This window comes from Sphaeramia orbicularis, chromosome 15, assembly GCF_902148855.1.
Source record: "Sphaeramia orbicularis chromosome 15, fSphaOr1.1, whole genome shotgun sequence".
Classification (NCBI taxonomy): domain Eukaryota; kingdom Metazoa; phylum Chordata; class Actinopteri; order Kurtiformes; family Apogonidae; genus Sphaeramia; species Sphaeramia orbicularis.
The window spans coordinates 28953164-28978731 of record NC_043971.1 but is presented as its reverse complement, the minus strand read 5'-3'; the positions used below and the strand labels follow the sequence as shown (position 1 = coordinate 28978731).

General features: G+C 38.2%; 2 protein-coding genes across 4 annotated transcripts in view; one reads left to right on the top strand and one right to left on the bottom strand.

Annotated features, from left to right (window-relative positions):
- The window catches only part of akt3a (v-akt murine thymoma viral oncogene homolog 3a), a 65693-nt gene extending 50815 nt beyond the window's left edge, over nucleotides 1-14878 (top strand). For 2 of the 3 annotated variants that reach the window (XM_030156330.1, XM_030156329.1), the window contains exons 11-14: nucleotides 1263-1477; nucleotides 1569-1656; nucleotides 4230-4332; nucleotides 10035-14878. In XM_030156330.1, coding sequence (XP_030012190.1) covers nucleotides 1263-1477; nucleotides 1569-1656; nucleotides 4230-4332; nucleotides 10035-10120 — 492 coding nt within the window. In that variant the 3' untranslated portion in view covers nucleotides 10121-14878. Of the gene's footprint in view, nucleotides 1-1262; nucleotides 1482-1568; nucleotides 1657-4229; nucleotides 4333-10034 lie in introns of those variants that run through there. The other variant, XM_030156331.1, reaches the window with a different exon arrangement.
- The window catches only part of sdccag8 (SHH signaling and ciliogenesis regulator sdccag8), a 50790-nt gene continuing 36814 nt past the window's right edge, over nucleotides 11593-25568 (bottom strand). Inside the window, 2 exon segments of the mRNA XM_030156332.1 lie at nucleotides 11593-15562; nucleotides 15809-15935. Of these exon segments, the coding sequence (XP_030012192.1) occupies nucleotides 15524-15562; nucleotides 15809-15935 (166 nt within the window). The 3' untranslated portion in view covers nucleotides 11593-15523.

Below are 25568 nucleotides of genomic sequence, written 5' to 3'. Positions count from 1 at the left end.
ATTTGCTTTCATTTCTTCCACTTTTGGGGGTCTCACTGTCAGTCAGTCTGCAATATGGATAAAGATATTTTTATTTCTTCTCTTCTGTGCTTTCATCCTGATCTATTTAAGCATTCACAACGACTTGGGTGTGTGCATCTGCCAGCCATCCTGCTGTTTCTAATGACACGTACTAGTTCTGTCAGTACATATACTTATTTTTAAACTGCTTTATTATTTGTCCGATAATTTTCTACGTGGTTGGTCAAAAACATGTTTATGTTTGAATATGTTTGTGTATTGCGTATTAATGTGTGTTAGTGTGCGGTCCTGTCCACCCTGCCTGGTCCATTATTAACAGTGATGTTATTATTATTGGCGAGATGTGCAACATATGCTGTGCTGGCTGCTCTCCAGTTTTGCTTGTCTGTCTGTCAGTCACACACACACACACACACACACACACACACACATGCACTCATTACTGTGTAACATGTTAATAAGCTTATTATGTTACTGAGGTCCTCATCAACACCTGAAATGTTTCTTTTTCTGCTTCTGGATCGTTCCTCGTCTTTTTTGCCGAGCGAAGCGTTTGCGCACCTGAGAGGATAAAAGAGCAGGAAAGATGTGATTAGAGGACGGAGGAGTCAGGATGACAACAGGACTGGGGAGGACAGCTTAAGGGGAACAGACAGGGAACTGGAACAAGACGCTAGCCCAGACATGAGACTTTGATTCAGGAGTGACTTCTTTCACAGGCCGTCTCTGCCACGCTCACAACACAGCGGCTCAGTCCTGTACATGTGGAGCCAGTTTGGAGGTTGACTGGCCCTGACCCGTGCTGCAGGCTGTTCCTGCCTTTTCCATCCAGGGACGTTGGTCCTGTCTGTCCCTGCCAGGAGGGGGATCAGTGTGCCAGAGAGAGCTGGCAGGGACCAGAGGGGGCATCTGGTGGGCCACGCCAGCACACTGACTCCCTTACTGTAACAGGGGCCTCTGTAGACCTGCCATCCCATGATGTTTGCCTCTGTTTGACTGTGTTTGTACGCTGTGGACGGGGAGAACAATATACCTCTCAGCCCTCATTATCTCTGCAGACACTACTGTTCTCCTTAGAAAACATACACAAAGGCTTACCTGTATTGGCTCTCTGTCACTGTCTTTCATTTGTCTCATCTGTCTCTAAAATAAATACCTCAGGCCGTATGCATAACCCAGTAAAACAAATGCAGAATAAAAACATATGCCCAATAAAATAAATGTGTATCTGTCCCCCTCAGGTCCTGGAGGATAATGACTACGGCCGGGCGGTGGACTGGTGGGGTTTGGGCGTGGTGACATATGAAATGATGTGCGGCCGACTGCCCTTTTATAACCAAGACCACGAGAAGCTGTTTGAGCTCATCCTCATGGAAGACATCAAGTTTCCCCGCACTTTGTCAGCCGACGCCAAGTCTCTGCTGTCCGGCCTGCTCATAAAAGACCCCAACAAACGGTAGGTTTCAATAAAGACACACAGGGAATGTATCTGTAGTCATCTGTTATATGAAAAGACACTTGAAAATATGAATGTGTTCCTCCTTCAGGCTCGGTGGAGGACCAGATGATGCTAAAGAAATAATGAGACACAGTTTCTTCATTGGAATTGACTGGCAGGATGTCTACGATAAAAAGGTACATAGTCATATTTGCCCATTTTTATACTGTTTATTGTCTAATAAAACAGTTTAATATGCTATAAACGTTGTTGAAGTAGTGAAGCTCATGTAGTTAAACTAAACACCAGTATGTATTTTCTGCTGCTGGACACATCTCAGTCAAAACAATAGCAGACAATGAGCTGTCTTTTTTTTTTGGTGATAAAAGCTGTCAATGTATACAACGAATGAACTTCAGAGCATTTTCACTCAATAATGGTTTAAGTCACATCCTATGATGATGGGTGATGTATATCCATATTATGCCATTTTATTCTAAAGAAAAAGCCCCAAGAAATATTGAACATAAATGTAGTGGATGTATATCATCATAAACGCTAAATGAAACATACCATTACACATTAACACTGTTCAAGTTAGTAGCACACCAGACTGACTTTTATAAGGTACAAATAAAATATTTTTATTCTTGGTGTTTTAGTTGTCATTCTATATGTGAATGCATTGAAAATTTGACAACTTTATTTCACTAATACTTGAAATACGAAAGATTTTGCATAAAAAATACATGTCAACAATAAATACCACTCATTTGAGTCAATGAGTGTTATGTTATTGGGTTTTTTTTGTAGTTTGTTACAGTCTCATGTCATTTGTACATTTTATGATTTTTTTCAACAACTTCAGCAGTTTGGCTTTAGTTCATTTGCCTCCACTGTGGCCAACGCTGGTTATAAAGGTATTCATAGTAGAATTAGATAACAAAAGACTGATAAAAGTGTGATTCAACATTGACTTTATTTTGTGAAGATGAATTGAGTAAAAAGTTGTGTAAAAAAGAAAAATATAGACTGAAAGATACTCGGAGTATAAAAGTACTTAAAGCTAGCTCTTTGCAGGGCATTTCTACTGCTTCTGTACAAAGGGAACTGGACTTCACATCATATTACTATAATGTGAAGACTGTAAAACCAGTTTAACTTCAAATATAATTTAAAAAAACGATACTGTGAAAATAATGAACATTTATCTTTTTACAATGTGTCGGTGTTACAGTGTGTTTAAATCAGTTTGCATGTCTGTAATAGTGAACAAATTATGATGCCATTATTCTGCATCCCAGTTTCCTTTTCCATTTTAAATGTGTTAAAACTTAAGTAACACAAAGTCTATTTTGAAAATGTAAGGAGTTTAAATGTAAGAGATAAATGAAATTTGTCATAAAAGTAAATATTTCAGTAAAGTACAGGTACCTGAATACTCTACAGAAGTACAGTAACAAGTATTCGTACTTGTTTAGGTCCCATCTGTGAACATATTACACTGCTCTGTTCTGCTCTGTGCTTAAACTGGGTTGTGGGACTGTGTCTATTGGGTCACCAGCTGTCAAGTAAAATGCAAAACAAAAACATTTACGACATATGACTTTATTTTCCTATTTGAAATAGAACATGAAAAATCATTCTCTTGAAAATCTTAGAGATGTTGGCGTCACCAAAATCATGTGAAAATTCAGAGGAGACGCATCAGTTGAGACAAGACAAAAACGTGAAAGCCAAAAATTCTGAATTCAAAGTAGGACACGGCAATATGGCCTGAAAAAAATCTCAGATTTTTCTTAAATGAAAAACTCGATTTTCGATTAAATTTTCAATCCCCTATTTAAAAGAACACAAGTGCAGACCACAAATATATTGAAAACACAGTAACTTTATTGTTTTCAATTTAAGTGAATTGAGACAGACCTTAAAAAAAAAGCAAAGGCAGTCGTTGGTTTCAACAAAGTGACACCATGCACCCTCACATATTTTACAGTGAGGATTTGCCTGTTCTGTATCTGATGTTGCGAATCCAAACCAGTTCCAAACGACTGAAGTCGCAGAACCATTCTTGGGAATAAGCTGCTCTACCACTGGCTGTCTCTGCCATGTTGTTTGTTGTGACTCTGTGATTCATGTAGGGGAAGGGGAGGGAGGGTTCGAGCTCATAGAACTACAGGAACCCAGAAGGATGTGCTGTTGGCAAATTCAAAATACCTATATTTTTTGTGTGATTAGAAAATCGATTTTCTAAAAATAAAACTCGATGTGATCTACAAATTCAATTTTTCAATTAAATCGATTTTTTCCCAGCCCTAATTCAAAATTTATTGATTTTTTTTTTTTACATTTATTATAGATATATTGAAGATTTAGAGTTAAATCATGTAACATATGCAAGAATTCACACATGCCACAAATGAACACAGGAAATATATGCATTGGAAAACACATATTGCAGCGAATTCTATCCACGTGTCACATGTATCCTTGACATCTGTGTATGTGTCTGTTGGAGTGACAGGTTTCACTCAGGTCCTGTGTGACAACGCTTTCCACACGCTCCACAGCTGCTGAGCGCCTTCCCATCACCGTTCACTCTGGATTAAAACCATCACTCCTTTTTTTACTTACACCCTGCCTCCTCCACTCCCCTCGCCTTTGTTTCCGTTTTGTCTAACTTTGGACGGTGCTCGCCTGTTTTATATTCAGCGAACAATGAAGCGCTCTAAACTTACTGTTTTGCATCCTCCTCATCTTACTGTCACAGCTGGTCCCTCCCTTCAAGCCTCAGGTGACGTCAGAGACAGACACCAGATACTTCGACGAGGAGTTCACAGCCCAGACCATCACAATAACTCCCCCCGAAAAATGTGAGTGTCTGCTGTTTCACACACAAACATCTGTACCACGCTCAGACTGTGTGTTTATGTTTGGGAATATCCGTTTCCTCTGTTCCATGGAACTCCACTGCTGTCCCAACATGTATACGTTATGAATCACACTGTTGCACTGGGTGACAGTATTACATGACATTAACTGTAATGCAGTTCTTTAACCCTTCATGTACTCAACAGTCACCAGCAACAAAAAGCAACTACTGATCTAAAATGTTTAATAACTTTTGAACCACTAATCCTATCAATACAATGAAATAATTCAGGTAAAAATGCAGTTTCTCAGCTTTTGGAGAAATTCGAAGTGAAAGGCTTAGCAGTGAACGTGGAAACCCCATCGTCTTCTGCAACATTAATTCACCAATAAAACCCATATAGTTTGATGAATGACAGTGGTTGGAGACGATATAATTTGCTGAAAAAGTCCCTTTTTTTCAGTTTCCTCTGCTTTGATGTAATAACAGGGTTCCCATGCGTCCTGGAAAACCTGGAAAACGATTGACCAATTTTACAGTCATGGAAAACATATGGAAAATGAGAAAAAAGGTCAAATGTCCTGGAAACGGTTAAGTTATCCTGGAAAATTATTTATCCACCCCCTGCCTTATGACCTTGTGTGCCTAAACTGAGATAAAACAAAGGAAACAGTTTTTCAGTGAGTCACTGAAAATGCACAAATATTTTTAGAGGAAGTGCAGAAGAGAAAGTTGAGTTGGGAATTGCCCAGTTGAACATCGTAATTCCAGTTTGTCATACTGATGAAGTGCTACGCTGTAATCTGTGGGTGTGTTTGTATTATTCTATGATACATTTGTCATAATTATTTTTCATAGATAAATTACAGCTATAGATTGCACATCAAATATCTGAGTAATAAACATAGAAGCAATCTGGGTAAATGCAAGTTCCAACTATAGAAAGAACACTTCTAAAGAATGAGGAGAACAGGGGAATGGATTAGTGTATGACGTGATAACTTGTCTCTGTAGCAGCTGAAAATGTCCTGGAAAAGTCCTGGAAAATATTTCAAGGAAAGAGTGGGAACCCTGAATAATCTTGAGCTTTTATGAACATCCATAATGACAGTTTAAAATGCAAAATACAGAGGATATTATTATAATAAATGGTGATGAATTACTCAGGAAAGGTTAAATGTTAAGAAAAATGTATTTGGAAGTTGCCACGAAGATCTTTGAGGTCTTTAAGAGTTAATTTCATTCAGATTTTTCCATTTAAATTAGGCATTTTGAACACTTTTGTGGATACCAACAGCCATAATACTGTCCTATCTATGGAATTCAAGGTCTTTGTTTACATGAGACAAAACATTAAAGACTATTACTAGTAAGTTTCAATCTAAATTCTAATTTATTTTTCTGATGAGATTGGATTTAGGTGTGGCTACTCCAGATTTATTATGAACAAAACATTAAAATAAATTCCAGTCGGTTGTCCCGCCCAAAGTAACCTAGCTATTTATCTAGAAAACAGAGACTGATTATGTAAGCTGCGACAGATGTAACGTATATGTTATTATGTAAATGATCTATTAGCATGTCATTAAACAGCATTAGAGGTTTTCTCACCTCAGAATTTGTAAACACATTTAACCCTGGTGATAGTGTAGGTAACATTACTAAAAGACACTTCATCTGAGAACTGGTCTAAACCTGCCGTTCCCAAACTCAGGACCCAAAATAGGTCACCATCTGACAAAATACAAAATAATGTGTAAAATCATGTGATATGTGAAATTACTGTCTAAAATTTAAGAGTACATAAATATGTACCTGTATGTGAAATGCAGGTAAAGGTAATGGATGTAACAACACAAAAAAAGATAGAAAACATGAAACAAGATGAAAATGACGCAAGTCAGATAACGAGGAAAACAGTGCAAGACATGACAAAGCATAAAACTAGAGACTTCATGACACTGTTTCAGCAGCAGAAGAGTCAGTTAAAATGTGGACAGGTAGATGTGTTTTTGTAAACTTTGGTCCCAAGGAGACATCAGGCAGACTTTTTGGGGGTTTTGAACTGAAAAACTTCGGCATTCAATGGTGTAAACACTAAAGGGTCTGATCAAGTGAAAGTGAACATCAACATGAAGAAGTAAATTTGCACACATCATTTATCTAGTGGGCTCATTTTTTAGTTAAAGATCTCTATTTTATGGAACTGTTATCCTTTTTAAAATACCACTTGGAGAAAAAAAAGTTACAACCGATTGTACTTTTCACACCATAGCCATGCCTCAGATATAAAAATATAGCTCCAATTTGACACAAAAAATAGTCTGTTGATTATATAGATGATTGTTAAGTTTCAAGTATTAGATTTTCATTATTTTGTGAATATTATTGATATTTATGAGTTTGAACATTTGTGAGTTGCATAAAAGGCCCTGTCCACATGTTACCACAAAAATACCAATTTTTAATTTTCAAGTTCCTTATAATTCAGATATTTTAGTGAAACTTTCAGAAAGTAATGATCTTTCGATGCATTTTGGGTGATGTACACAACGGTAAATAGTTACTATGGCAGCCTGTCCACATGTTACCACATTCTCATGTCAATATAAAACAGACTTTTCAATATTTTACTCCAAAATGTACTTCCCGCATAGTTGAACATAACATCTAAAAGGTTTTGTCCTACTTGATATCAATTTCTGTCAAGAACCGCATGATTTGAATGTTTGCGTAAAGCTTAAAAAATGTACGTCCGTTTCAAGTCCACGTGTTACTGAGCAGTAATTTGACATTTTTCACCTAAAATTTTTATCTGTATTTTATCTGTAAGTGCTGATAAATACCTACTCAAATATGTATAATACATGCATAAGTTACTCTGCTTACATGACAGACTGTTGAACACCAAATGTGTCCACGTATTACCACTTGATCGAACCCCAGAGTGAACCAGGTTTTTGAAATAATATACATAAATGTGTTCCCTCATTTTCTACTGAGATGTAGAGGTCTGGTATCATACATTTAATACAGCTGCGCAATTTTGTTGCACAACTAGTGTAATGACAATAAAGCCTGTTCTATTCTATACATGTCTTTTTACTTTCAACTGACTTGAGGCTTTGAAGTCCTCAGTCGGAGGATGGGTGACATATAGATGATGAAATCTAAATAAAATCATTTCAAGGCCTTATATTATCAATATAAATACAGTTTATATTTGGACTGTTGTGGTGACATTTAGGACAGAAAAGTTAATAAAACAAATCACTGGTTAATGATCTGATTATAAACGCAAACAGTGATAATAATAATTACAGGTCCAACATTTTAAGAATAAAAACTTTCACTTGTTGTGTTCGAGTTAAGTGGGGGACCAAACACATTGAAAAGTACTGTTCTATGTTTATTTGCGTGTTTGTGTAATAGCCCTCGGGCCACGTGCCGCTCTTCACAAGCTTTAGAGATAAAGATACGAGTTCGGCACTGAATTATGCATGAGGGGAACCGACGCGTTTCTCCGCTTTAATGCGAGGTTGTGCTTGTTTGTAGGTCGCACATCAGCTAGTTAACAGGAGATTGGCACATAAAAGACACACTCGCTAATTGAATCACTTATGTGCAAATCAACAGTGCAATAATCTGCCGTAAAGCTCGCCCGTTGTGTTCCACTGTCTTATACTATGAAGTAGTTGGCGTATTCTTTGGCAATGGAAGAGAAAAGCTGTACAAATATTTTTCAGTTTAAGAGGTTTGTATAAGGAAAGAGTAGAGAAGCTTTATAAAAGCATGTAATGAAATAATTTAACTTATGGATTTTGGACTTGTCGTATTTGCATTGACTATCGTGTAAACTGTTTACTGTAATAGCTGTAACGGCAACCTATCTGATGTAAGCAGATGTTTCAAGAAAGGGGCAGGTATTATAAGTTTTCTTCATCCTACTCCTTTCCAATCATTTAGATTAGAATGAATAAATAAATGAAATATTTGTAAATCGCCCGTTTGATTTTATGTCTTCGGTTTTGCTATAACACTGGTCAACAACAAATTTATTGTTGAAGATTTTTGAGCTGATTTAGGATAATTTTGGTGTGCTGAATCCAAAAATCACATTAATTTTGCTCAATCAGGTCAACTTTCTGAACTATGCTACATATTGGCTTTTTAACATTTTTGCTTACATTTATGGGCATTTTCACATCATATGATACAAAATTCTTTCATATTTCTTGCAATAAACGAGTTCTGAAGATTTTACTTTTGCCAATTTATGATTAATGGTTTTTTTAATATTACAGGTGAGTGAAATGGCTTCGACTAGAAGATCTTGCAAAAATAAGCCTGACGTATTCTGCTACAGTTTGTCACACTTAATATATACATCCTGTTAGAAAATGATTTTTTTCTCTTAAAACCTATTTTGGGTGAGAACTATATAAAAAATCAACTGATAAAGTCACAAATATGTAATCAATTTTGTGAGAAGATCAAATTTTTCAAAATCAAATTGGCAAAAAAACCTGACCTGATTGAGAAAAACAGATGTCATTTTTGGATTTAGCGGTGCAAAATGGTCCTAATTCAGTTGAAAAAACCTAGACAACTTGCAAAAAACATTTTTTTGTAACCCAGTGTAATTGATTCTAGTGAGAGTTGCACAGAATTTATAACGTATTCACCATCTTTAGAGGCATTTTTCAGTTTTATCCAGTCCTTAAAAACTGTTTTTAAACATTAGGCCTCAGAAATGATTATACTGTCTTAAATTCTAATACAATTGCATTTTTTTCATGTGTTCATTGCTCCAAACATTTTACCAAATTTAATTGATCCATCTTTTTATTTCTGTTTGACAAAATAAGCTCTTCTTCACAAAAGTCCTCATTTCTGATATTATAAACCTTTTCATCTGACCCTAATACTGTCTTTTTACTTGTATTTACCTGTTGACAAAATGTAGATTAGTCTATTTCACATTAATAATCATATTCTTATGTAAAATCTACCAGGACATGGGCTGAAAGAACCAGAAGACTATTTACCTTTATATTTACCTTAACCACTTGAATAAGAATGGATAATTGTCCAAAAATTAGGCTCAAATCTTGATAAAAATGATCCAGAAAAGGTCTAAAACAGGTGCGTCAAACATACAGCCCATGGGCCAAAACCAGCCCACCAAAGGGTCGATTCTGGCCCAGAGGATGAATTTACAAAGTGAAAAATTACACATAAGAATATACATTGCTTGAACTATTTTTCAGTCCAGATGCCTGTTACAAATATTTTGTGCATTTGTAAATCCACTGCGATCTGTGGGTTGTAATACACATATAAATGATAATCTGAGGTGTAATATTGTTTAAATTCACATTTTTCTTAAGAAATTTCAGGTTGTTCATGGTTGTTCAGGTTATTCCATTTTGTGTGAAAGGATCATTTGTAAATGTAAACATTTCACAATGTTATTTTATTTTACTTTATTTCTTGCACTAAAAACAAAAAAAAAAATTGTAGTTGTCATTATTTATTCAAGTTATTATGCTATTATTTTACTGGTTCAGATGAAATTAGCCTGTATGTGGTCTCTGAACTAAAACTAAAATGAGTAGAAACTGTAACTTTATGTATCTGATGCCTATTTCAGCTGAAAACTGTGTCTTAAAACATTCAGATCTTCTCTCTTTTTCTTCGTAGTCGATGAGGATGGAATGGACTGTTTGGACAACGAGAGACGACCGCATTTCCCACAGTTCTCCTACTCGGCCAGTGGGCGGGAATGACCTGGCTGCCGTCGCTGCTGGTCTCTGGGGTGGTCAATGTGGGACTAAATGCTCCACAGTTCAGATCCAGTCTGACTGGAAGGATTTGACCTTTCACCCCCCCACGCCCCCACTCTTCTTCCTCTCCCTTTCACCTCTCCTCTCTCTCTATTGTTTGTATTTTTCACATTCTTGTGAATCCCGTTCTAGAGAGATGTGTTGTGACCGGTACAAACGTCTCGGTAAATGTCTCCTCTGATCCTGCACTGTGACTCCTCTGATCCCCGATATCAGTTGCAGTGTAATGTCCCTTTAATGAAGGGAGCATCGACGGTGACCTGCTGTGTTTTGACATGTGAGGCTCCTGTCAAACCTGTATCTAAAAACCAAACATCATGTTAGTAATCAGAAGCATTTTAAAGACAATGTTTGTGACTTCTTCTCTTTACAGTGGTGATATAGCAAATTAAGACCCAAACTGCCGTTACTGGTTGTATCTCAGGCTTTTGCAAACAGACCGATACGCAGACTTAGACGCTCATACACGTCTGATTTCTGTCCTCACATTAATAATTCTGGGATCGACTGAGGCTCTGAGAAAACCGTTGAAAACTCAACAATGAGCAGAATCTCATCCACCTCATAGTGTAGACAGACTCGAGCAGGATTTGACTCAGGTTTTGCTCAGTGCAATTCATTATATAGTTGCTGCTACTTCAACTACTACTCCAACTACTACAGGTACTACAACTACTCCTACTTCTACTGCTACTACTAAAACCCGGTGCTACACTACAGGCTCACAGCTGCAGGTCATTATACAGGCGCCAGCAAAACAGTGTCCATGCTCGGACAGCTATGCTATTACTCCTAATGTACAGCTATTACACATCAGCTCTTTAGATTAAGACGAAAACATGTTATTACCGTGTGTGTGTGTGTGTGTGTGTGTGTGTGTTTGCGCGTGTGTGTGATAATGTTATGAATTTGAGATCAGGAACACATCTCAACACACAGCAGGTCGGGAAGCTGATGCTTCCAAATCATTAGCTTTACAACATTACCCAAAATGCAGTGCAGTACTCAATGCAGAGGTGAAGATGAGAGGAAAACAGTTCGCTTGATTGTACGCCCAAAGTTTTTTCTCTTCTTTTCTTTTCTTCTTCTTTTTTTTTTTTTTTTTTTTTTAATTTTTTTTTAAGTCCCTCTGAGTCTAAATCCTTATCCCAAAAGGGAAAACAAAACATGAAACGGTACTTTGTGTCCATGTTGGAAAGCTTTACTGTGACATATTGTTATCATGGCTTGGGAACCACACGACTGTACCTCTCTGTGTTTGTGCAGGGGAAATCCAAAGTTGGAGATTTGACACTGGCTGAGATGAGAGAGTACAGGTGAAATCTCCAAGAATGATAAGATATGGAATATTTATAATGTGATAACTTATAATGTATTGATAAGTGTGGAAACATGGGTCAGTGCAGCTGATCTTCTGTTTCCTGTGGGTTTTCTTATTAAGGGTTTTGGGTTTATTAAGAGTTTAAAAAAAAAAAGACATTATGGTCCATGTTGAGGTATGCATCAACAGTTATGGGTTTACACCAATCACAGCAATTGCTATAATATATATGTTCTATTTATTGTTCTACTTATTGGTTTTATATTTAACTTTTTCTATTGTTACATTATTCTATAAAAAAAAAAAATATTGTTATTTCTTAGGGCTGAGTGAAAAAAATGGCACCTCAAGAAAAAAAATGGCTTAAGAATGTAGGAGGGAAAGCAGATAGCCTTCCTGCTCCATTGTTTGTGTTAACGATGTTGGTTTGTTTTTGTGTTGTTTTGTGACCAAAATGTGACAATGACGAGGTGACGGCACACATTAAAGACAGAAGATGAAAGAAAACATTTGAAAAGAGGAATCTGACCCGGAGGGTTATTGTTATTATTTTTACTCAGACTCGTCCAGCTGTAAGCGATCATCTCACCCATAGTTTTATGGAATCACAGGTGTGTGTGCAGGTGAAGGCAGAGTTCAGATTGAAAGGTGAGGTGAAAGTCGAGCAGAAAGAACAGAAGTGCAGTGTAGAAGTTTTAATCTACAGTGGTAAAGAGAAAAAAAACACTCAGTAATGAAGCTGTAAATGCTACTGTTTAAGTAAGTGTGTCCAGATAGAGCGGTGGAGAAGTTTTACAAAGTGTTGGAAACATGAAATGTCAGCTTGAAAGGCGGTGCAGAGGAGCCAGTCCATGTCAGTTCAGAGGATTTTAGATAAAAGAAGACATTACATCCATTTAAAGGTAAAAACCAGTGTAAACCACCCAAAAGCGTCTCCGTCTTTAAAGTGTGCTGTCATCTCTCTGGTCTGGACCTTGTTTGTGGTTGTTCAGTCGTCATGTCTTCCAGTCTGACCAACAACATTTCAATCCCCTCAGTTTTCTCTGTCTTCAGCCGCCGAGTGAGCCTTATGGTTTAGCTCTGAATAAGTCAAAAACTCCTACATCCACGACTTCAAAATCAACATTTTTGCCAGTTATTTTCCTTCAAATTCATATCCAAATAAACAATATGTGTTCATGTCCTTGGAAGGAAGATGTCACATGACATGAATTAGAGTACAAGGGGATGTGCTCTTATTAGGAATAGAAAATTGCATTCCAATATATTTATTTGAATGTTTTATTATAATTATTGATGGATAACTTGAATTTTCTTTTCTATTTAATTTATTTGTTGTCATTGTTTTGGAGTTTAGGATTAAGGGGGTGTAGTTGTGTTTTATTCTGCAGTCTTCAGAGATTTTGTTCTGAAAAATAAATGCCTCCTCTTTTTTTCTTTACAAATATTCTAATATGACACATTACCTAATTTTCCGCTGCTCTTAATTCCATACGCTTTATTCTTGCACATCCGTTCAATTGCTCTTAGCTAGCAAAGACGCTTTATGGCAGAAAGAATAAAAGGATGGCGCCGGCCTGCATGCTGTAGTCCTCCTCTGTCCACACTGTCAGTCCTGAGTCAACGTGGCACTCAGAAGTCTTATGAAAAATACTTTTCTGCCATTGATCAATTGAGCCTGTCTGGCACCGCTGAAGCAGTCGAATAGTTCAAAAATGAGTACAAATCCCACCCAGCTGGCGTCCTCGACAGGCTCAAGCAAACGCTCAAGAGTATTTGGAAGGATTTCAGCTTTGATTTGACCCAGGTCCACGAGCAACTGAGGAGTTCTAGCTGTATGTGCACGCTTAACGCCAAAATCATTAGAAACCAGAGTTCATAAAACACCGCTTTGTAGCTTTGGCCACAGCACTTTCCTCATCCACCACTTTTTATAGGATTCAGAGGAATCTGATTCAGCCCTGCTTTAAAGGAACATTTGAGCTTTTTTTATGTTTTTAAGAAAATGAGAATTTGAAAGCACATCTCCCCTCCACATACCACTGTTAGCTTTGATGTTGCTCCGACGTGAGCTGTCAAAAACCTGGATGACTACGTCCCATATGCCACAAATGTCCGGGCTCAGGCAAAAATAAGTCAAATGTGGAGTGGGCTGCGAATCACACTCACTGGGAATTTTCAGTAAATTGGTCAGTCTGTGAATGTTTGAAGGGAAGAAGAAAACTCCCCTTGCAGCTTCACTAATGTCACCGACTCCTTTTGCTTTCAAAACTATTCCTTCAACTCTCCTTCACAGAAAAAAAAAGCAGCTGCTTTCCAGGCCCTATCTGAGTCAAGGGTCAGAGGTCACAGGAAGCAAATGTGTCCTGTATTTACTGGTAGTGGAGAAGGCGGGGCTTAGTAATCTTCATCAATGTGGGTTGCGTCTTAAAAACTAGGGCTGTGAATTAGCCGTGGGCACTCTGGAGTACAGGAGAACTCTTTTTATGAACAAACCGAGGTGGAGCTGAAATTCAGTTCCAGCCTCAGTACAGCTTTACTAGTTCCCTCGACTTGTACGTCTGACGCTGCACCGACGGCGTTCACTCCTAAGCTGCTGCTGTTTGTACTACACATCTATCACTCAACAGATCTGACTCCAGTAGTATTTAAATATGTTCAAACCTTTCAAAGACCTCAGCTGCTCTGTATAAAACTCGCCTGTTGTTAATGAACCGACGGCATCAGCCAGAAATCACAAACAGTGCTCCGCCTGGCGTTTACTGCAGATAATAAGTGAACGGCTCGAGTATTTGGAAGGATTTCTGAAAATATTTGACCTCATGTCTGCGACAGGATCCCTCCCCCTCTGTTCTCTCTCTGGTACTCGTCTATTATCATTAATAACACCAACAAGCATGAGATGCATTTATTTACAACGAGCAAAGAAAAACGGCAAATGTAAAAAAAATATTACCGAGTGTATCTGATTTTTAATTTCATGTCCACGTCCATCTACTGTAGCTTTACAGTTGTGTGAGCCTTCTCTGGACAGCCGCCAGCTGTTCAGAGCAGGCCATGTTTCCCAAAAGCGCTGTAATACTGAAGTCAGTGGAGCAGAGATGATGTTGACTCTGAGACAGTGTTGGGAAACCCAGCGGATCCGCAAAGAGTCACAGAAAAGCAGATCAAACAGCCTTTTTCTGTCCCTCATGCTGTCAGGATGCAGTGCTGCTGGCCAGTGAGGCCACGAGGATGTGAAAACAACAAAATACCATCAACATGAAGCTGTTTTTTACACTGTACATCCTTAGTATTTTTACACATGAAATGTATATGATAGGGATGCACATTATTTTCCTTCTTACAGACAGCTTCAATAAAGCACTATGTCAATCTGCTGTGGTATGGTGACTTTTGTTTCTTTTATGACAAACAGAAAAAAAATGAACAATTTAGCATAAAAAACAAAGTGTTTTATTAGTACCATTTTATTTGGATAGTCGACCTGAGCGTTTACACAGTATTTTTTTTTTTTTTTTTTTTTTTACATTTCAGTGTTTAATGTTTGATTTTAAACAAAATGTCCTTCAGTTTCAACAAAACATAAAATCAATCCTAAAAATATTAATGCACTGAAGTGTAAGAAAGTTATTTTTTGTGTTCAACAGATTTAAAAAAAAAAAAAAAAAAGTTGTTCAGATGTTTCAAATACACTTTAATTTTTCTGTATGAAAACTATCAAAATAAATAACTGTTTCATCTTTTAAGGTTATTAGAGCTCAGGTTTTGTAATGAATTGATTTATGAAAAAATAAATGCTAATCCACTGAAAAATATGGATAATAGAAACTAAAAACATCACTACAATTACAGTAACAGCAATATATAAAAATTAAAACCAGCTTTTCAGCACTTGGGAAATATGTAAACACATGAACAGACACGTTTACCTCCTTAAGTAACTGGTTTTGTTTTGTTCTGGTTGACAGGAGAGGAGTAGTGATGATGAAGAGGAGGAAGAGGAGGAGGCAGGCAGGACGGACTCATGTGGTCCGACTGTTGACTTGTCTGGTGTTGGGGAGCTGGAGACACACACACACAAACGCACACTGTTCATTCAGAAAATCTTATTAACATCTTAACAACTAATGCACAGAACACAGATGGTTTGTAAGTGTCTTCATATACGGCTTTTATTCTAAAATGACAAGTACAACATCCTCCTGGAGAGACAGACTACGCCGTCACTAATTCATTTAGCGACAGAGTGGTGAGTCACACGATGATCTGTGTGAGACGTGTGTGTGTGTGTGTGTGTGTGTGTGTACCTCGATGCGTAGGTTCTGCATCTCCTCAGTGAGTGTGTTTCTCTCCTGCATCAGCTGGTTCTGTTTGGCCAGCAGCTCACACACCTGCTGGGCGCTGCTCTGACAGTGACGGTCCAACTGCTGCAGCCTGCAACACACACACACACAAACACACACACACACACAATATTGACTGAAGCTGTGTGAGAAGACCGTCTCCTCCTGGCTGATACAAAACCAAATGTTGTAAATATTGAAAGAGAGAACAAAGAGCTTTTAATGTCACTGGACTTGTGTTGGTCAAATAATGAGCGTTGTTTACATGGATATGGCAGCAGTGGAGGTTTTATACTGTAAAGGCAGACGGCGAGCTGATGGAGGAGCTGAAATGTAGAGACGCACAGATATCTGCGCCCATATCGACTAGGATGAACACATCTGAAATCCACCAGATGTGTCTGATCAGCACGCTGCAGCTTATCGCAACATAATTCTAACAATAAATGTCACAAAACAGTAGAAAATTCAGTCTAAGGTACAACAATAGAACAGATCGTCTCATATTATGCTCTATTGTTCAAACAGGGTTCCTACAGGTTTCTAAGAGTTAAATTTAAGACTTTTAAAGACTACTTAGAACGGAATTTAATACCTATTTTTACAGCCACAGAGATAGTTTCAAAAATTCGTGACTCCTAGAATTTACCAAAATGTATTTATTTACTCCAGCGCCTTGATTCCCATTGTTCCGAAGTACACTACAAACAAAAAATTAAGTTTTTTTTGTCATTTCTGCCGTTTGTAAATAAAACTATGTCTGGTCATTAAAAAAATGTGTTTCAATTCAATTCACACACAAAAAAGTAAAAATTGCTGTGCAAGAATCCCAACTGAAAAAAATAGTCCAAAAATTAAAAATATCCTTAACTTTTTGTTTGTATTGTATTTTTCACCAGAGGCTGCAAAGTTACTAATAATTGGTTCCTAATTTCAATATAAATTGTTGGGTTGGAATGGGTGGAACTGAGTAGACAAACATTTCTTTCTTTGCAACTTGGATACATTTAAACACAATACAACAAGTTTATGGCATCATAACTTCAGACTTACCATATAAAACTTAATACTTTTTAAAGACTTTTTTAAGGTATTAAATGCAGATTTGTAAATTCAAGTCTTATAAGACCCCGCAGGAACCCTGTTATATGATGCAAATCACATTTTGCACGGAAGGACAATATGAATGTAACACAAACAGTGAACGTGACACCAAACTGTTTGCACTGCAAAAATCGAAATCTTACCAAGTGTATTTTTCTCATTTCTAGTCAAAATATCTCTATAAGACATAATCACCCAATGAGTAACTTGTGAGTGAGATATAAGAAAACAATTTAGATAGATCTTGAAAATCTTATTTCAAGAAATCTTACCCAGATAATTTTCACTTGTTCCATTGGCAGATTTTTTTGTTTAATTCAAGATTTTTTTGCTTAATTCAAGCATTCTTATATCTCACTTACAAGTTACTCTTTAGATGATTATGTCTTATTTTAAGTGTTATGAGATATTTTGACTAGAAATGAGAAAAATACACTCGGTAAGATTTTGATTTTTGCAGTGTATATGGAAACTCCAAGTAAACAAAGAAAATAATCATATATGAATAAGTACAGTATGGTTATTTTAATTGATTCTTCACTGAATCTACAGAATAATAACTGTATTGTGATGTATAGTTACCAAAGCATCAAATACGAACACTGTGACAGATTAATTCAACTTCGTGAAAGAGCGATAAGATGTAGTGACCACTCTAGTGAATAAAAGCACAAAACTGCCCTAAAAAACCTGCCGATAAGTTTATTTTTCACAGCAGTCCAGATGAAAGTATCTGGAATCCACTGATTAACTTCCTCCCACTACATGAGAAAACTGCTTTACATACTTTGAGTCAAAATCTGGTGAGAAAGTTTGTATTTGTGTGCAGTTGTTGATTACGTGGACGTCCCAATTAGTGCGTCCCATGGGACATGGATGGACCTGCACACAATGAACCCTTTCACTGAACTGTTAATGTGTGTGAGATGGAGGTGGGTTTTCCAGCTGGGGTTAGGGGGTGGGGGGGACTGCTAAGATATTTCCCACCAGTCGCCCTTTATTTCTATCACTCATTTAGTCATTCATCCAGTCATAGTACAGCGGTGAATTCCTTCACACACACACACACACACACACACACATACACACATACACACACATAATAAGATTAAAGACAGAGGGGAGTCTGAGCTCTGGAATGTGCATTTGCATAATATTCAAGCAGCCATCCGGACTTACCAACATTTTCTCTTTGCATTTTCCTTTTTTGGTTGTGAATGATAACACTCAACAACAACTAAATCTGCATGTACACTAATGGGAAGTCTTTTCCTCCTTTTTGTCTGGTGAAATACAGTTAAGTTCGACCTGTTTCTGAATCAGTTTAACTCCTTTTAATCTGCAGACACTAACCAGATTGCGAACCTTGTTCACCAGGAACACTAAACTAAAGAGTCACAACGCTAAGAGTCTAAGACTATATTTGGACAGCAGGAAAAGTTGCCCAAATGTGATTTTTCAACACATGTGACTCATATCTGTACTTTTCACAATAGTGTGACCAGCACAGATTTCATGGAATCTGGTCGTTTTAAATCCAATTTTTGCATTTCGCTCCAACACAGGTCTGATTTTTACAATATGACCACATTATGTCATTTTAGACTGACATCTGTCACAGTTCTGCACTGGCAGGAGTCATCTGTCAAAACATCTGACTTTCCTTTTCCTCATCTTTGTACTCATTAAAACTCACTAAACAAGCTGGCCTCCTCTCCCCACCTATGGGATACATATGCTGCCTCATTACAGTGGTCCTTGTCTTAGTGATTTCATGTCCTCTATGTTTCCTGTTAATCTAAACTATAAAGGCAAGACAAACACTGTAAAAAGTTTCAGTTTCAAGGAGGGAAATCTCATATAAGTAGCAATGTTAGCAGAGATTCCATCCACAAAAGCAAAACATTATACAGCTTTTATACTATTTTTAATCATGCAAAATTTTATTAGATTTCAAGCTTTGTTTGAAGCTCTTTTTTTTTTTTTTTTTCCAATCATCCACTGACTTACAAACAGCCTGTGATGTCTTGTTCTTTTTCACATGTGGGTCAGCTCAGTAGCAAGACCAGTTCACTATAGAACCTGATATACACAAAAATAGATGTGAGCAGTAAATCTGAGCACTGTGTCTTTCAGTGTCAGCGGTAAGCTTTTTAGTTTTTCATTTCAGTCGTCACATTCTGTTGTAGTGGCACCATGATGTAATAAATAAACACTTAATTGCTGCTTTTTTTGTCTTTTTCAGGATGTTTTTTCTTCTTCGGTTACACAGATGTCTAATGTCTTGAAGATGACAGAGTCGCTGTTTTCTACCATCGTTTCTGATTCCCACTACTGTTCTTTACTGACACACAGAGATCGTATTCCTGTCACTGTCACTGCGTCAACAGGTTCAAAAGGTGACAAGACAGAGCGGAGAAGGTGTGGGATAAAGAAAAGAGGTGAGGATGGAGAAAGCTGTGGTTGGGGGCAGTGAGAGGGGGCTGTAGCTGGGGGGCGGGGACAGATGCCCTGCCCTGCTGGTCATGTTGGCAGTGACAGGGCTGCATGTGTGTGACAGAAGGAGGCGGCGAACATCCCCAGTCTCCTCCACAATCTGCTCCTTCATGATCTGGGTGAAGGTGAGCGTCACTTCTACTTTGTGCTTTTCTTTCATCCACTCCTTTTGTTTGTGTTCATGCCACCGCTTCTCCACTCTGTCCTCCAGATCCAGGACTAGAGGCCCTCTGGTATGTGTGTCCTGGACCTGGAGGCTTTGTCCAGTCTGAGGGTTCCACCCCCCCACACACACATACACACACACACTAATACCACCAACCCCCCCAAGCCTGGTGTTCCTGCAGCCGCCTGCCAAGCTGTCCTAACCGGGCTACAATACAGCGGCCGCCCCCGCTCTGTCCCTCCTCCCACTCACATCTCCCTCCTACGGCATCGCACAGCACGACGCAGCCGGGCAGCGCCACGTCACGCAAAACGCACACATACAAACACACACACACCATGAGCAGAGATACAAGACGCAGAAGTAGCCGATGTGGTGTACACACAGCGCAGGAGTCAGTAGATATCATCTATACACACACACAGTGGAGGACCTAAAGGTTAGAGACACAGCCTGTTGTTTTGACGCTGTAAATGTTTGATGAGCGAAGTGCTGACAAAAGGCCTTTAGCTCCACACCGACAGAAAATGAGTCACACTGACAAAATGCCAATCGCCATTCAATAAAAACTCTGATCTTGGTACATGAAGATGTCAGAGTATATACAGACAATTCTTTTAGAGGCAGTTTGATGCTTTAGGTGTTGGGACTGTGCTGAAATTCAAGTTCAGGCCTTTAAATGTACCGGACAGGAGTGGGATATATGGCCAAAAATGTTACGATAAAGTATTTTCCATCTTGATTGATATTGGTAAATATCAAAATACATGACACTTCATTATTTCTTTTTAGCTGATATTTGAGCTGAGCAAAAGTTGAAGAATCCACAACAGTTATTTGTGGTTTTTGAAGAATTCATAAAAAATAAAACCAGGTGAAAATTACAGCAATGACAAAAAGACAAAAAATAACCTTAAGGATACATCATGAAACTAGTACAATAAGGAATATCAAAACAAAACCACACCTTTACTATCTCATTAGCGACTAATTAACATTAAATCAGAATAAAAAATAATGCAATCTGTTGATTATGTTTAGCTTAAATGTGAGTCTACTATTGCATAGATTTATTTTCCTTATGACGCAGTTATTTCACTGAGTTAAAGACAAGCTGTTCACAGATAAACTAGTATTGGTGAGGGAAAAAAAGGTGAAAAAAGTGCTTTCTTTTAATTAAATGCACAACATGTCATTTCTGCTGCTAGATTTTTTTAGTGAAACAAATAAAATAAGGCAATGGACGATGTTGTGAGGTCATGACAGATCATGAGAGTTGTCATTTCACCATCAGTTAAAGCTTACTCGACACTTACTGAGGCAGATGAGGTTTAATCCACATTAAGTTTATGTGTATTCTTATGTCATTTTATTCTATTAAAGGACAAGTATTTATTGTAATATTAAATACAGTGGTTAACTGTGTAGCCCAGAATCAGGGATTTCACTGAATTTTGATAAAATATGTGTACAGAAGTCAACAAAATATGCTATAGACCGAGTCCTCTTTAGTGTGGAAAAGTACATTTTTATAACTTCTATTTAAGTCAGAATTTATCACATTTAAATATCCTTTTTGTTCCTCTTTTGGTCCCATTTGTTTAGAAAAAAAAAATGGATATCACAGTATCGACATTAATCTTAGAAAAAAAACAGCAGTTTTACAATCTGATTTTGAGGAAAACCATATGTTATGTAGAGAAGATGACTAATGTAGGAAACTATCCAAAAACTGCTATATTTAGGGTAAAACACAGATCAAATCCTTGCAGTTGAGCTGAAAAAAGCTGTCAGTCCCTGAGTCTGTCAGGTCACAGCCTGAGATGTTTAAAGCGGCTGCAGGTTTATGTAACACTGTAAGTAAGGCTCTGACCCTGGCGCACACACAAACAAGAACCCAGCTCACACTCTGTTTGTCTGGCCTGAGCAGCCAACCTATGGCCTCCTTACACAACACACAAATGCTCAAATCCACCCCGTCTCACCTTGTATAGCCCGCACGAGGGGAAAGTGTGTGTTTGTGTGTGTGTGTGATTAAGGTAGTGCTCCTTCCAGCAGCTAAAGCAGCAAATCCAATAACTGGCCTCTATCGACTGGCACACTCATTAATTAGGGCTTAATACGGCTTAATGCTCGGGCACTGCCCTACACTAACCCACACACAGACACACACTAACCCACAAACACACACTAACCCACAGACACACACTGCAGGCTGGCTCGCCTCTGCCTGGAACTGGAGAGGAAGGGAGGAAGGAAGAAGGGAAGGAAGCAGGAGGATATGAGACTGATAAATGGATGTTTAGGGGAAGAGAATAGTGTTCGAGGATGTAACGGAGAATCAGAGGCTAAAAGGTCGACTTCTCCGTGTGTTGGTCCGTCCGCTGGTTGAGATGCTGATGGGAGGGGTTTGTTGGAGGTTACGGCGAGTCTCCCCACTGACCTGGTGAAAGGACACCACCTGCTGGATCCCACAGTACACTAACACACATGCACACAAGATGAACAATTCCTCAAATCAAAAATACTAGAAAAAAACAAACAAAAAAAAAAAAATAAACCTGAGAGGCAGTTTCCAGAGTCGCAGTAAGAGTGTGTTTGCAGCAGACATAATAAAAGCAAGTTTTGCTGCAAGGCACTTTGCAGTAATTTCCCCAGACAGCCCGATAATCAAACTCTGCTCACAATCTGCACCTCGATCCGCCGCACTCTCTATTGACTGCTGCTACTAAGGAGATTAATTACAACACACACACAGACACAGTTAGCTCTCTGTGGTATACATCAGTCATAGCCCACAGCTAGTGTCTAAACTCTGCTGTGTGTGTGTGTATGTGTTTGTATGTGTTTGCATATTTATTTACAGGTGGGAGCATATGTCCTAAAGGCACGGTCCAAAGGGAAAGTGCTAACGTCATGTTAGAGAGAGACGCTAATAGAAAAAGAAAATCTGGAAGCGACATTCAGGTCTGTCATTCAACAGCCCCATATGAGTTTGTGTATGTGTGGGTTTTTTAATACTCCATAATTCAGCTAGTGTTAGAAAATATTTATTAAAGAGCACATGTTAACAAGATTACTTTAACACAGGCATCTGAGCAAATTAATGTCTCACTGTGTGATCTCTGTGTTTAGTCTGCAAGTGTCACATACTGACAGAGATTAGAATGATTAGGACTGCAGCTAACATTCAATGTATTATCTTGTTATTTAGTTCAGAAAATATTTTTTGGGAAAAAAATACAGTTTTCCAGAGCTAAAAAGCATGTTTCCTGTTTTGTTGAACAAACCCACTAAAACACAAAGATTTTTATGTGGCAATGAACTAAAATAACAAATATTCTCATTTAAAAACCAAGAATGAGACACTGTCATTAAAATGATTAACTATTACTAATTAATGCTTGTTAATACTTGGTAATATGACCAAATTCTCCTATCAAGGTCATTTTAAGTCACAATAATGATATGTATTATAATAGAATATTTTTTCTGTATTTTAACTGGTTTAAAATAATCATATTGCACCTCAACACTGTGAAATTTGATTATTTTCTTCTTTTATTAGAACCCTATACACAAATCCATTCTGTTCAACATGACCCTGTTCTGTTATGTTCTTTCTCCTTAATTTTCGTCGTGTTGTCGTCATGTGAATCTCCATGTGGAAAACAAAGCCTTGTCCAAATGGTGAAGAACATTACAGTAAAGAGTGTGATTTATGACACAGTGTAAGTGATAGAGTATATTATGAAATGATAGACCACCTTTCTATTATCACCCGGTATTTATCACTGAGCCCTAGTGTCATTAAATATTTCAGTCATCATACTGGGAGGGAAACAGATTACCAATCACCCATTCACATTTTAGGAAAGATAATGATAAGAATGAATGAATTTAATTTGTTTCGTTAAAAAAATAAAAGCAAGTGTGAAGATGAATGAGGGCTATGAATAAAGGCCACATTTTAATATCACACACGCTCACACACACATATCCAAATAACACTGGACAAATACAGAGACACCATAAAAAGATCAGGAGGAAAATTAAACAATGACCCTTAACAGATAAGGACGAATCTAAACCCCAAAAACACGATCCACTTTTCCACATACTGTAAACCTGTTTGTGTGTGTTTGTGTATTTGTGTGTGTGCATGCAGGAGGCCGGGGGGGTGAAGAATGCAGGCAGACGGCCTTGGCTTGCCTGGTTACAACAACACTGCCAGGGGCATGAAGGCTGCAGCTGCCACACACACACGCACACACACACAAAACCATATTTCGCCCAATGCCAGGCCCACCATCGCCACCCTCACACCCCAGAGCTCTAGCTAAATCTTGGCTGGCACACAACTGCACTCAAGAATGTGTGTGTGTGTGTGTGTGTGCGCGTGCGTGCGTGTGCATGTGCGCCTGAAGGCGATGCCCCTCTCCCTCTCCACCAACCTGTCATGCCAGTTGTTGCTCTTGCTAACATGCATATTTGACATGGGAACACTGTTGGTTTTGATCAGGATGCTAATGTACGTTCCCTCACTCCATTTGATTTTGTTTCTTTTTTGTTGTGCGTTAGTTTAGAGTTGTGACTCAGACCCACACCTTCCAGACGTTCCAACGAACGCTACCAGAGGACAAGAAAATTAAAAAGGTGATTTTATACATTAGACATAGATTGAAGAATGTAACTCCTCATCTGTTGCTAAAGCTTTAATATAAAACTCTCAAATTAATGTGCAACATTCATGAAATTAAGTGTAAAATGTCTGATTGTACGGTTACAGACATGTTTTCTTCAAACTCATGAAACAATGTCACAGTCAATAATAATTTCCGATACCCGATGGAAATAAAATCTATAGCTGCGCTTCTGGAAAAAAAAAAAAGTTCCCTTAAATGCCAACTTCTGCAAATAAAACCCAGTTTCAATGAAATGCATCTCTAAGTGGGGTTACGTGTTACTCTGAACTGTTGCATGCTGGGAGGATAAGCAACAGAGGTATAATAAGTCGACTGAATTCATGTCCTTATGAGCACTGACAGCATTTCAGAACAATTTTTCACGTTTCAGGTGTTTGTCATCTGAACATCTTTAGAGACTTAACTGTTTCTGAACACACGCAGGATGTGTAAATGCAAAGAAAATACATTCCTCCAACAGATACCTGACAGTTTTACAAATGTCGGAAAGGCCCTCGTCGTGAACCCTGTTTTTACAATCACAGCTGCCTAAAAGTAAAATACAAATACTGAAGCCGGCGGGGATACCAAGTGATAAATACCTCACTTCATTTTCATCTTTGCTGTAAAGAGACTTTTTGTGAAAACAGAGATCTGCATTCAGAGGCAGGTTTGATTCTTTCTAGTTCTATGAGACAGGCTTTCAGTGCGGTTTGTATTTCCATATTACAACTGATTTGATGACTTGTTTCAGAGGGATGCGCTGATTTTAAAAGCGAAGCATGTAGCAGCTGTGGATGAGCGCAGAAGTTGTCTGCTTTCATTTTGCGACAGTATTAACACAGGTTTGAGTGCTGCTGCAGGCTGTTTTATCATCTATCCAATGTCAAAGTGTTTGCTGCCGTGAGGCCCGTTGACTCCTTTTAAATCTACTGTTTGAATGTTTGCTTTCATGGCATTAAAGTGTTTAGTTTCTTGTGTTGTTACTTTTAACTTTTTTTCTGAAGCAGGGGCAGGTGTTTCTGCACTAGTTTTCTAGTTGTGTTTTTATGAAGTAGTGTTAGCGAGTGTCACTGACTGGGGCTCGAGATGTGAAGCTTTGCACAGTTAACGCTCCAGCTTGCAAGCCTCTGGCTACAGCCCGACATCTGAGCTGCAAATCTGTGCGTCTGTATGTGTGTGTATGTGTGTGTGTTTGTGTGCGAGTGATAGAGCTGTAAAGCCACCGTTTGACAATGCTCTTTCAGCAGGCCGCCCTGCGGTCGCTCCCGGC